The following is a 13,649-nucleotide window of genomic DNA, read 5'->3' as shown; positions in this document are numbered from 1 at the left end:
CTTCTACTGACCATTAATGAAAAGGGAACATTTCCAACATCCACTAATTTGACATAGGTATTTACACTGACTTATCACCAATGAAAAAAGGCTTTAGGCACCGTGCTCTATGCCACTTGTTACTTATCGACTGGTCATCAATTAAAAAAGAGTGAAAAATATAGAGGAACATTGGAAATTCCAAGGCACCACTGGCCATCAACAGCAGAGGTGATTGTTATTAGGGTTGCAAAATGGCTTGTACTGCAGAAAGTTTACTGGAAAGAGGAAGGGCACAGAGTGGTAGAGGTATTCAGATTTGTGGCTCTCTATTTGGGATCCAGGCCTTAAGCGTCTTGAAAGAGATGGCCGGGCTGTGTGTAGCCTGTATGCTGGGTGAACCCTGGAGATGTCCCAAAGAACAGTTGTCATTACTGCTCTCTGTGACCCCACTAAATTCACACTTCTAGCAATCACTTACTCCAGCAATCAACAATCTACTTTTTATTTCTTGTAAAAATGAACAGTCAGTAACATGTTATACATTTTAGAAACATGTCCAGTCAATATTCAAGGCACTAAGGTTAGCAGCTTCTGGTACAAACAATCCTATATTTTCACAGCTTAACAAAAATACTTGTAGTACAAATTGTTGAATTGAATATTTTGTGATTCTGGTTATTTCTTTTAAATAAAAGTATTTTTTTTAAACTACTTTAATAATAAATGCATAGTTTATCTTAAAACAATTGTGGATCTGGATGCTTCTAATATTTTTTTGTTTTACTGTTGTTTGCTTATGTTGATTTTAAGGATGTGGCATAAATAATTTTTGACTACATGGGACATTCCATATTGGTACTTTTCATTTTCCTTGGCCCCTGTGGTAAGGAAGGTGGAAGTGAAGCTCTTTATCTGTGTGTGAGGATGTTCCAGCTCTGTCAGATGATGTATATGGTGCGCTGATCCAAAGAACAATAAGGTGATGAGCCAAGGTTGAAACACTGGCATAGTAGCCAATGTCATCTACTTGCAGTTGAGATATGTTTTCGTAATCTGTAAGAGGAGTAAATTCTGTGATTAATGAACTACGTTTTGATTGGACATTCAGTCTGAACAAGTGACCAGAACCCAGACTGACCCACAACTACCGATGTGCTAATTGTCATAATACAATGCATGCAATTCTCAAAGCAAATTATTTTCTCTTACCGAAAAAACATATTTACACAAAATCGGTTTTAACCAAAAATTGCAGAAGATAGGATTGTTTTATTGGCACTTAAAGAGCACCCTTAGCCCTATGCATGGGGTAAGGAGCTTGTTATTTCAATGCACTATAACACATTATTTGTCTGATGCTTTACAGTTCCATTTCTTTAGAATTACCCCAGTTCATAAGTACAGTAGGGACTAAAGACGTGTGCTATAATGAACAACAATATGCATGCTGTGTTTTGTGGAGCTCTCCAATAAAACATCATTGGAGCTCTATTGTATGCCAGTGGCATGCATTGCAAAGGTATTAAAAATGCTGGTCAGCAAAATTTGCAAAGCACATTATTGCTGATGCTGAAAGGCAGAACAATGGACCACAAAGGTCCAAAAGAAAACATTTTAGGAGAAGTATGAACAGACTGCTCTGGATGAGTTCCTTCAGAAAATACTGGGTTCCTGTCTATCATGCAGACTTCTTGGTTTTAAGGATCTTCAAGTCAATTAACTGAACCATTGTAATGCAAGTGAAAGAAGAACTTCTGACCTATTCACCTTTCCTTATATTTTATTATTATGTTTACAGTGTGTGAAAATAAAAACCCCATAGGGGCTCTAACCAGTATCTGGGCTATACAAAACAAATAAAACATTTTGTCTGTAATCAGATGGTAAAGGCAGCTGGGGGGCCAATTGATTGCCAATCAGCAGCTCCCACCGTTCTCTATCATTGACAAGAATATGAGCGTGCAGGAGGTTGTTGTAGATCCCACATTTTCAGATGATACTTGCAGGGTCTGGCAGTCAGTTAACTCTGAAAAAAGAGGTCTCAATGGTACTGTTCCTTAACCACCGGTCAACTCTTATCACCTGCAGTTTAGAAGCAGCAACCAAATTCCTGATAGATCTAACTTTTCCCAGCTCTTTCCGAAGCAAATTTAAATTATAATTGATTTTACTTCTGATATTCGTGTAATTGAGCATCACCATGATACCATGACCTGTATTGATCTCCAGCAATCTACCCAGTGATACATACTGTATGTGCGTGGTATTTTAATGTCCAATATTAAACTATATACTTACTTGAAAACACATAACACTAAAGAAGTAATAAAAAGCAGGCTTGCTATGAGCGGCAATGCAGTTTTCTGTCGGCGTTTTGAAGAAGTTGATTGATCTATGAATCCTGGATTCGACTAAAACTTGCTGGATAGAACATCATTGAATTAATAATAGAATGCATGTTATTTATATATAACATTGTAAGACGAGAGGTAGACTAGTTAGGGATTACTATCATTTGTAGTAACATCTTACTTATATTGAATCTTTATTTATTATGTATCAATGAATAAAAACGTGAAACATAGGTATTTCTATTTATCCAACCCATTAGAGTTAGGTACCGCTAGATAACGTGGAATGTTTTATCTATTACTAATCCTCTCTTTATTAAGAGATAGTTAATAAGAAAGTGTTGTTAAAGTTTTTTTTTGAGTTTTTCACGTATTTAAGCGGCTTGACACAGTATTGGTATTTATTTTTAATTTTCTTTATTATTCTTTCTCTTTCGGTTGGGAGATCCTAAATGCTGCAATGAGTAGCACCAGCTATTGGATATCTTAAATTGTGTGCTTTTTTGTAATAATCTGACACACTCCCCCTCTCAGACACTGATGAGTATGTAGGAGGGATTCAGCAGCAAAGGTGGTGCTGTCAAAAGAACACTGAGTAGGACTAGGTATGGCCAGGTGTCAGATGGTAATAAGCAGTTTTCATTTTTTTTTTTTTTTTATATTGTTTTTTTGGGATTTAATGCCGGCCACTCGCCGGATTTTTTTTTACCATCGTGATGGTGGTCAAGACTGAATGGGAAGCCCGCAGCCTTCTGCGATACATACATCACATATCCCAGGAGGCTGCCGGTCTGCTCCTCCTGCGCGTGCTCAAGAAGGGGTTTTCATCTACTGTAAAAGAAAAAAAAGTGCCAATCTTACGCATGTTCAATAAGTTTGGCATATTTGTTTTTACATTTTCTGGAAGTGTGTCACCCGATCTTGGGCCTGTGCAGTACACGATTGAGTGGCATCAGCAGAAAAACCAAGAAGAGGAAGAAGATGGCCCAGTGCCCCGCCCGCACCGGGACAAAAGAAGAGGATGGGACAGCGCACAACTGACTCTACTAGGATTACAGACAATAAAAAGTGATTCATTTGCCTAAATATATTGATATACTACTTGATTAGAAGGAACACATAAGAATGGTAATTAATATCCTTTATGGCTGTCATATCACTATTTGTCATACTATTTCTGTATCTTGTCTGATATTTACCTTCAAGATCCACACTCAGTGTTTTCTCCAAGCTTCTGTGCTCCACATGACAAGAGAAGTTATTATTGCTGACCACTACTTCCACACTGACTCTGATCCGATAGGTGCCATCAGGATGGGGGAGAATTGGAGTCATTTCATCTGAAGGAATACGGTCTACCCCATTCCTCATCCACTTCACATCCACAGCTCGGGGGTGAAACCCATACACCAGGCAATGAAGTCTTCCCATCCCATCTGAGTGTCGATGACCCCATACTTTCACCTCTGGACGGACTAACATTAAAATTCACAAATCAACAAGTCATTTATTGCGATAAACAAAATACGAACAATGAAATTAGTTAAATATGTAAAATACCAGCATTCTTGTTGAAAATAGATCTGATGCTTATGAATCATTGGCATCAACCAACCTGGATGCTACTTTGTTAAAATGCAAGAGGAAGTGAGGAAATAACGGCTTAGATATCAATAAGGCACAATTATTTCTGAAAGCTGTGCTTACCATCTGTCTTCAGTTCCTCTCTTACATGTTTCTTGTATCTGTCAATCAAGTGAACGCAGTGTTCTTCTGAAAACTTCTTATCAGCACGAATGGATTGCTCATTTCTATTCCACTCTTCTGTTAATATCGGTGCTTTATCCATGGCCGGGTAATAAAGTAATTTCTGCCTATCGAAGAAGAGGAGTTCTTTCCTGTTATATCCAAACTCAATATGCCCGCCGATGCTGTGGTCCTCAAAATACACACATTCAAATTTTATCTGGTAAGTGTGAAACTCTACAAGAGAAAAAGTTACAGTTACAAAAAGACAAAAACTCAAAACATTTATGAGGAACACCTGGGCACCTCCTTTTTCTAGTCAATCATTGGGCAGCAGTGCAATGCAAGAAAATCTTGAATATACAGGTCAAGAGCTTCAAAGGCACCTAAGGTGGTCACATTAAAACAGTTCTTTTAAAATTAAAGGCATTTGTATGTTCTCTTCTAAAAAATTACTAGTTACACACTATTACTTTGTCTCCCTGATGTTCTTTTCCTAAGATATTTTTATTCGCTGCTTTTAGACTTGACACCACTTTACAGGAACGGGGAATATCTGGTCAATGGGACATCACAGAGACAAAGTAATGCTTGGGGTTAATCAAAATTCAGAAATATTCTGAGAACTTGCAAATGCCCTTACTTTAATTTCCTTTGATATGTTTCCCAAAGTGTTTGACAAGCTTTTTAACCTGGGGGAACCAATAAAATAACTTTCAGATCTTCAGGGAAACCTTGCTATTATTACTATATCACAGCTCACAGTGCATTAGTGTGGTGGTCAGTGGGAAGAATGCCTCTCATATTGCTGGCCATTGGGAAGGATGTCAGCCTTACAGATAGCCAAAAAGATCATTGGTGTCCAATTAAATGAGCTGAAAGGCACAGATTGTTCAAAGAACCCCTAACAACCTCTGGAGGAACCCTGGTTGAGAAACACTGTTGTATGCTGCCATTGAGTCCACCTGAAGGAACCTTTATTATCTGAAGAATGAAACTTAAATAAAAGAAACCCCGTGGGACTGGGAAACAAAGTTAGTAATTCACCTTTTTCATTATCCTCTAGACACGTGTGTGGGGGGAGCCCCGCTGTGTTCAGATGAAAAACCAGTAATGGAAAGGAACATGTGGTCTCATGCAATTTTCAGGTGATTAGTCAAGTAAGTGTCGGTTTTAGTAATTCTGTACTTTTTATTCATAAAGTTTAATCTAGTGTGAAAAACATTTGTCAGAAATGCCTTGTTGAAAAAGAAGTAAAAAATAAAGAACAGAAAAGGCTCTGTAATTCTGATAAATGCTTTTTACATCTGTGGTGAACAGAAAAGCTTCTAAGAATGGCCATCATGTTAGAACTTAAGGGCATCAGGAAGAAGAAGTAGAAAACCATATTGGGTTCCACTCCTGCCAGTTATGATTAGAAATCTGGGGCATGTAGTGTGTACAAGATCAAAGAAACTAAACACCCCGAAAGTTGAAAACTGTTGAAACCCAACTTGTTGAATCTCTGTTTCTGAAGAGGCACACAGATGTCAATTGGTCTTAGGATGTCATAGAATAGCACACGTTTACATATTTGCAGAGATTGTGTAATGTAATTATGTCTGCATATTATATGCAATCATGTCTATATATATATATGTCTATATATTATTCTGCATATTATTAGGCATTGCTACTCCCCAAACATTCTACATTTTAGCTGACTTTATGAAATTCAGTATTTGCACAGAGATAGGCATCTCATACGCACAGCATTATGGGGTGCTCGATGAGTGTGCACTTTTTCCAAAACCTGGAATTTTATTTTATTTATTTCTATTGATTTATTTAGAGTCATGCCTATGGAGCAGCGGAGTTTGTCTGCTTTGCATAGTTGGGTTTTAGTTTGCAATCATATAACGGGCAATAACTGTAACAAAAACAAAGGAGAATAAATTCACAATATTATGTACGCGCTGTGCTGGAGTAAGGACTTGCTTCTATTTAAGATGATCAAGAGTCCAGGACCTTATTGAACTGAAGAGAACACTGCAATAGTACAAATACATTAAATATTTAAAAAAAAAAAGACTTCAGGGATTGGGGTCAGTGGGTTGGGGAAGTGGAGTTGGGCATTAAGACAAATCTATAATTAAAATAAACTTGTCAGGAGAGAAATGTGGGGCTTCCACTTCTTTGGCCAATGCTCGTTGGCCGATTACCTCTCTACAATACTGCAAGCCACTTACCTTGAACAAGAACTGTAGTAAGTAAGTAAGAAAAAGTCCTTCCCTAAATGTTTGTTTAAAGTTAGGGAGTCATTAGGGATCAGGGAAGTATTAAAACCAAAGGCTCAGCATGACAGCCTGTCAGCTTATATTTTAAAATGAAAAGCTTTGTAATGGAGGCTTCTCTGCTTTCCCCAGGACAAAGAAATGGTTCAGAGTTTAGACCTAAGGGGATGCTGGTGTGATTCTCAGTTTATACATCTGGACAAAGATATATCTGCAGTGATTGATGCAAAAAATAACAACAAATTCTGCGTCTGGTATGACCACTTCATCACTAGGGCATGCACATTGAATATAAAAAGACTTTTAATGGTTCATGGACACTTCCATGTGTTGTGCTCAACTGCACTTCCATTTGAAGGAGTGGGTCAATCCATCGCATGTACACATTATATGCTTATAGTTTGCTGTGACGTATTGCAATACTCTAGCAAGATGCATTTGGAATGCCAATGAATAAGCAAGCCAATCCACCATCACATGTATTAATGCGTTCCCCACAAACGTTGTTGTTGCTTCTCATGATATTGCTCCGTGAATATCTGGAAATTAAAATGCATGATAACTTAGATAATTCTTCTTGAAATTTAAACATATGTATCTTACCTACCATTTATATATATATGTTTAGTTATATCCTTACCCACAGACTGGTTGAACAACTCCTCGATCCGTTGCAGACTGTTGCAGTGTTGCTGTTCATATTCTTGGGCGAGATGTGTGATGTTTTTCTCCCAGGTTTGTGGCTCCCTGGGGTCTTTCATCCAATCATAGAGGGCTTCAGCTTTATGGCTGTCACTGTTATACCGCAGAATTTGTAGGTTATCCATTATTCCAACAATGGAGTACCACTGAGGGTTTTGCCCACTCTTCTTCAAGGCTGTGAAATAATACTGAAGGACATGGCTGTCTGTGAATGGAAGAAACATTGTGCATGATTTATTACACACACTTCATTCATATATAGAAGCTGAATTTACCCCACAAGTATTTTTTTATTTACAAGTATAGAAACAAATCTGCAGCCCCCTCTTGATACAATCATGTCAATATGGACCTGAGGAATGTTTTCAATACCTTGCTGATTTAATGACGCAAAGAACTATGGCAGTTCTGAAGGCTAAAGGGGGTCCAACCGGGTACTAGTAGGTATGTTAGCAATACAAAACAGCCTGGGGGGGGGGGGGGGTAACAATTATGTACCAAAAATATTAAAAGAAAACAGCTTCTTTGGGACACCAACAGCAGATGACTTTATGGTCAATGGTAAGTTAACCATCGAGAGAGATATATGAGGTTGGTGAAAACAGCAGAATCTGCCATCTGATTGGTTTACAGGGGAAATAAACTCTGCCAGGTGCTAAGGGTTTTGATAATTTGTAAATATGTCCCCTCCAAAGCTGTGACAGCTATGATGTCTCTTGTTTCTCCATGACTGTCCCATGAATCCCATGGATCCCAAATAACCGTAAATGTTTCAATACGGTCATGCAGCCTAACTGTGAGGTGTTCCATAAGCTGGACATATTTAATTTGAGGTCATGGAGGGGAAGTCAAATTCCATTGCCTCAATATGAGACATTTAGCTGCTGTCAGGACATGGAAAGCCAGCTTTTTCCTGAGCTTCTAAAGACTCTTTATGGCAGACCCAATACATGTGTAACTACATCAATGATTATCCAGACCTCAAACAAGCCGATCATTGACTAGTTTTCAGTATGCGTCAAGATCGGACACATCTAAAGTATATGGTGCATCATACCAATCTCCCTCTGACATCTCCAGCACTTATCACTAGTGGTGGGAAAGATGGTATGTAAACTTTCGGGGGTAAGGTACCAGTGCATCAGGATCTTATATGCATTTGCTTTATAAAGTGTACACTGTCCAAAACATCTGCCAAATCTCCAAGGGTCATTCTCTACCCAAGACCTGCTTCCATTTCATCATATAAGAGTGTTTTACAAAGGGCACCGATGAGTCTGTATTTATCATTTCTGAGATGAGTCCTTCTTGATCTGAGCCTCCCACACAAATCTATTCATAGCCAGTCATAGTAGAAAAGGTCAGGTTGTTAATATTTGACTGCGCCTAATGCCTAATTTGTAAATACCCATAAAAACTAGATTGGGGGAACTTCCCCTGGAGATCTGTGAAAGCCAAAACTTGGTGGGAGCATGGGTTAATCAACTTTCCAAAATCAGATAGAACCCTGGTATGCCTAAAGGCCATCTGGGAGTTCAGGGTTGTACAGGAAAGATGTGAGTACAGAGGTAAGGTCCGAGAGCTTGAATTTATCTTTACATTGGGCCCAGATCTATTTGGTAAAGTGGAAGGGACCCAGTAAGACTCCCTCAGCTATTTTGTTAATGGAACTCCATAGGAGGGAGGGTGGGGAGCCATTATCTTATCTTACCATGTGGAATATAGCCACTTTTGGTGGTACTGGCAAATAAGAGGATGCAGAAAAGTAAACATTTCTTTTCTATTTTGCAGTAGTAAAATGTAATATACCAATCTATGCTACATAAAATACATAAAATACATAATAACAAATACAAACATAAAACCCAGAAGTCTAAGTAGATCACTTACCTGCATGTACTGTGCCGATGACCACATAGAAAATCAGCCAAATGACTGCCATGTGGCAGAAATATAATTTTAAATAAAGCTTCCAGCAAGTTAGGACATGAAAAAGCAAGGACTTTTGTTTGAAGTACAAATGAGGTCAGCTTATAGCAACAATCTGTAGTCATGTAAACCTATAGCAATGGAGCATCATGATTATAATGACTATTAATCCTACAAACTGTAATCATGTCCCAGGGTGTGTGAATGGATATAATGGGCTTCCTTCCTATGCAGATATATATATATATATTTATATATATATATATATATATATATATACACATAATATTATTCTCCTGGTAATAGCCCCAATATATCAGGCATATCAACAGCTTTTAGCTCAGTCCAGGTGCAAAGAAAACGGATATTGAACTAATTTATAACTGAAGACTGATTCCTTAACTCATATTTCTTTTTCTTTTATGTGACAGATGTGAAAAAAAAGAAACAAACAAATTTCTAAAAACGAAAAAACTATTTTTTTCATTTCTTTTCTCTATCTCTTATTGTCATTTTAACTTTTTCTGGCCCTGATTACTAGAACACTGAACAATGATATATAGATATAACTAAATGCAAACAGCAGAAAAATGTGAATATGTGTGAATATTAATAAAAATCCAAATGTATAACACAACACAGATCTAATGTCTCTAAAACACAGGAAAATTTTCTCAATAAGCTCTCTAAGCTTAGTGAATTATCCATTGCAAAATAATGTAATATAAGTACTGCTTTGCAAAAAAAAACAGAAATCTATGTAGACCACTTACCTGCATTTACTGTGCAGATGTCCACAAGGAAAATCAACAAGATGACTGCCATATTGTAGAAATATAATTTTATGTAATCCATTCAGCAAGGTTTTCAAATTTGGCGGTTCAAAGTTATAGAACAAAATCAATTCATCTCAATAGCCACACCCACGACATGCGCCAATGAAGACTGGGGTTGCATGCATTGTATTCGGGGTCCTTTAAGAAATGAGAATAATATTTCTGCCAGTAACCTATGAAGACACGTTCAGAGGTAAAAGAAGGAGAGGTAAGAGTTGTGTTATTGCTGTAATTTTAGCAATTCCTAATCTGCCTTCCAGCTTAACTTCTTTCTCTTCCTTCCTTCCTTTCTTTCTGCCTGAATTCCGTCTGCCTTCCATTCGCTGTGCTCATTAAATCTGCTGCAACATAGCTCTCCCTAAAGTGTTCAGCCTCCTTTACAATGCTAGCAATGCCTATGTCATTTTTTTTTTTTGCAGGGGAGTACCTTTGACTCAAAAAGTCCAGAACCAGTGTTCTAATTTACAGATCTGCCTTGGGAAATTTTGTTCTTTCCATGTGGGCAGCACAGTGTGATAGCTGTGTGTGTATAAAGGCTGCTTGTCATATTCTGTCTCCCTATTACTCACCTGTCAGCTGGATCCCTTTCTTGCTAGTTTTGACCCTTCACTTGCATCTGGCTCCCTTGCTGATTGGTCCAGACCCTCCACTTGCACCTGGCAAGCCAGCAAGAGAACCAGGTCCAAGGAAGGGGGCAGGCTCTACTTGCACCTGGCTTGCTAGCCCAATCCCACACTGGCTGGGTACACACGTTAGACTTTTGTCTTTGAAAAGGATGAAAGAATAATGAACAAGAGATGTACATACCTTCTGCTCCATGGAGAGGGCAGAGGGAGAATGAGTAAGCGGCACCCCGCTGTGCTCTCCCCCCTTCACTTGCACTGCGGTCAGTTGTCTTTCACCGTTCATGGATCCATTATGGAGGAATCTGGATGTTGCACACATGTCACATTCTCGTCTGATATTAGCCCTGAAAGGACAATTGGATGAGAATCATTTGACATGTGTATGTAGTTTTACACCTGTCTCCCTTGCTGGCTAGTCAGAAGCAAGTGAAGAGTAAAAGATAAACTAGCAAGACAGCTGGGTGCTATAAGTCTTGAGTTTGGACTAAACAACTAGGAGACAGATGCAAGGGCAATGATGTAATGGGCAGCACAGTGCCATATATTCTGCAGCCTAACAACTCACCCATCTTCATATCTCCTATAACATTGGGTTTATGAGGGTACTTGGAGTAGCCTCATAGCTATTCGTACCCATAATTTAGCCCCCTAGTAAAAGGAATTTCAAGATGTGGGGACACAAGTTTAAAAACTTGTAAAAAATACTTTGATCTCTTCTCACTTTGGGGGTGATTTATTTATGGTGTTATTTATGGGCACTCCCCTTTTACTCACTAAGATTTAAAAGATCAGCCCCTTTAATCTAGCACAAATCAAAAGTTTTAGGTTTAGGATTGTGCTGTTGCAAAACCAAATGCCCCCAGTAGCCCTAAATTGAACATGCAAATTGCCACTAACGCCCCCTGGCTGATACATCCTAATGCCGGCCAGTTCCGGACCCCTGGTCTAGTGCATACCTCCCAACACTTGAAAGTGTCAAAAAATAATGTTAAACAGTGGGTGTGGTATGTGGGGGCGTGGTATGTGCAGGGTGTAGCTAAATCATGATAGACACCACTGAGTAAAGTGGAAACACAGAGTCTATTCAGGACACTACAATAACACGTAATAGACTAAATATAAAACCATTGCATCTGCAAAGTAAACCATAAATCAACTTTTGTTCTATTGGTGGTTCGTGTAGTGTATTATTGGTGGTTGTTCATAATACAGTGGTAGTAAATCATAGGCTGAATCTTAGTCTTGATACAATTCACAATATATAAATAGGCGCTGGACAATTGTCATCTAATAGGAAATTTCAGGATAACAAATGTACTGTTGCATATGTAAAGGCCGTAAATCCGACGCATTTTGCCCAAGTTAGACTTCTTCAGGGGTGGTGGTGTGCTTAGCGAGTCTTTAAAGTACAGCCTCGGTGCTGTCTGGCTAGTGAGGGGCAGATAAATCCTGATATTTTGTGAACTGGTCGGTATAAATGTAGGGCCCCACCCAAACCTGGGGCCATTTAAGTGGCCCTCCGGGGTCTCCATGTACAATGTAGGGCCTATGGTGCCATTTGACTTTTGTACAGCACTCCCAAAATGAGAAGAGATCCCTGTAGCTACAAGAATACCCTGTGTATCATGAACGTTTCAACTCATTAGAACCAATGTTAAAATAATCTTATTATTTCCGCCAGTCTACATGGTACGATTATAGAACTTTAACCTCCCTAGAGGTAACCCCGAGTGTGACTCGGGGTAGAAAAAAGTTGCCAAAAGTGGTAAGCACTAACCTATGGGAAGATTAGTAAATAGAGTGCTTACCTGATTGCCGGCGCCCCACGTCATCCAACGCCGCGATCTCCGTCTTCTTTCTTCTTCCTGCTTCTGCATCCGATGAGTCACCAGGGGAGATCCCGGTGACGTCGGTGCGTGTGTACGTTGCTGGCGGGGTGTGGTGGGAAATTCAAAATCCATTTGTATTGCATTCAATACAAAATAACTGTTCAAACTACTATTATATTATACTGTAAAATAAAGTTTCATGAAAAACAATGTACCGCTTTTAGACATATAAAACCGGAAAGAAATGAACGCTAGGGAGGTTAAATAATACCTAAACTTTCTAGGTTTCTATTTTAAAGCTAGCTCATGATTTTATTTCTTTGTTAACAAGGCAGAAATTGCATTTGTTTTGTTTAATTACTTAGTTTAATGCCATTGTTCTACTGACTAGACAGTGATCCCCTTCCCCTCCGGTTTAATTAAAAAATATTAATGAGGAAACACATTCATATGTTTGTTAATATGACTGATGTTCCTGTTTATCTTGTACAACTAACACTTATTTTCTTTATTATCTGAATGTTTGAAGATTCTTTCATTTATCTTTAAAATTTCTGTGACCTGTATTGTGTGTTGTTTTCTTTCTACCAATAAAAATTATTATTAAAAGACTAGACTGCAAATGCATATTTTGACATCAGTTTGAGAAGATCGTGAGATTGTTTAGAATTAGTGTTGAGCGAACCCAAACTGTAAAGTTCGGGTCCGTACTTACAATTTTTGGTACCTAAACCCCAACCCGAACTTTGAGGCGAAGTTCGGCCGAATCCGGCAAACCCGAACTTCCAGGTGTTCGCTCATCCCTACCCACTAACCATTAATATTAGTATTGAGCGAACCCGAACTGTAAAGTTCAGGTATGTACCGAACTTTACGATTTTGGGTACCTGAACCTGAACTTCGAGCCGAAGTTCGGCCAAAACCTAGCGAACCCGAACTTTCAGGTGTTTGATTATCCCTATTTAGAATATACTGTCAGATACAGTTGATCTCATTCTAACTATCAAATGACTTGCTGTAAGCTGCTTTTGCATTACTCTAGACTTTTATTAGGGAGGGAAGCATTTCTGATATGAACCAAAGCACTGATATGTGTCCTTTAAGCCCATTAACACTATTGCGGTGTTGTAATACGTTAAGGTCTGTTTTACAGCAATGCATCCTAACACACTTTCTTAACTAAACTTACATCATAGCCCAACCTAGTGAACAATACACAGCACCTTTTTTAAGTTACTTTTTGGTCACTGATGCCGTGGGTATTCCATTCGAATGGATTAGCTACCCAACACAAGAGTACCCCAACGGATTGATGTAAACAGGCCCTTAGGCTGTTGGGAAGTTGTATAACTTCTGAATTGCCTCACTGAAGAAA

At 38.6% G+C, this 13,649-nt stretch overlaps 1 protein-coding gene across 3 annotated transcripts; it reads right to left on the bottom strand.

Moving 5' to 3' along the window:
- Positions 1-470: 470 nt before the first annotated feature.
- LOC140343111 (major histocompatibility complex class I-related gene protein-like) lies at positions 471-13,540 on the bottom strand. 3 transcript variants are annotated; one of them, XM_072429617.1, is made up of 7 exons: positions 10,627-13,540; positions 9,757-9,992; positions 6,993-7,259; positions 4,041-4,316; positions 3,533-3,808; positions 2,281-2,383; positions 471-1,035 (listed from the first exon to the last, which is right to left on the bottom strand). In XM_072429617.1, the coding sequence occupies exons 2-7, from the start codon at positions 9,836-9,838 to the stop codon at positions 1,002-1,004; spliced, it is 1,038 nt and encodes a 345-aa protein (XP_072285718.1). In that variant the 5' UTR covers positions 9,839-9,992; positions 10,627-13,540; the 3' UTR covers positions 471-1,001. The 3 variants fall into 3 exon arrangements, with proteins under 3 accessions (XP_072285718.1, XP_072285721.1, XP_072285719.1); XM_072429620.1 differs by lacking the exon at positions 10,627-13,540 and adding an exon at positions 10,389-10,556; XM_072429618.1 differs by lacking the exon at positions 10,627-13,540 and having other exon boundaries at positions 9,757-10,270.
- Between the last annotated feature and the right edge of the window lie 109 nt (positions 13,541-13,649).

Source organism: Pyxicephalus adspersus, chromosome Z, assembly GCF_032062135.1.
Source record: "Pyxicephalus adspersus chromosome Z, UCB_Pads_2.0, whole genome shotgun sequence".
In the NCBI taxonomy this organism is placed as follows: Eukaryota; Metazoa; Chordata; class Amphibia; order Anura; family Pyxicephalidae; genus Pyxicephalus; species Pyxicephalus adspersus.
The sequence above is the reverse complement of the archived record's forward strand: the minus strand, read 5'-3'. Positions and strand labels throughout refer to the sequence as shown.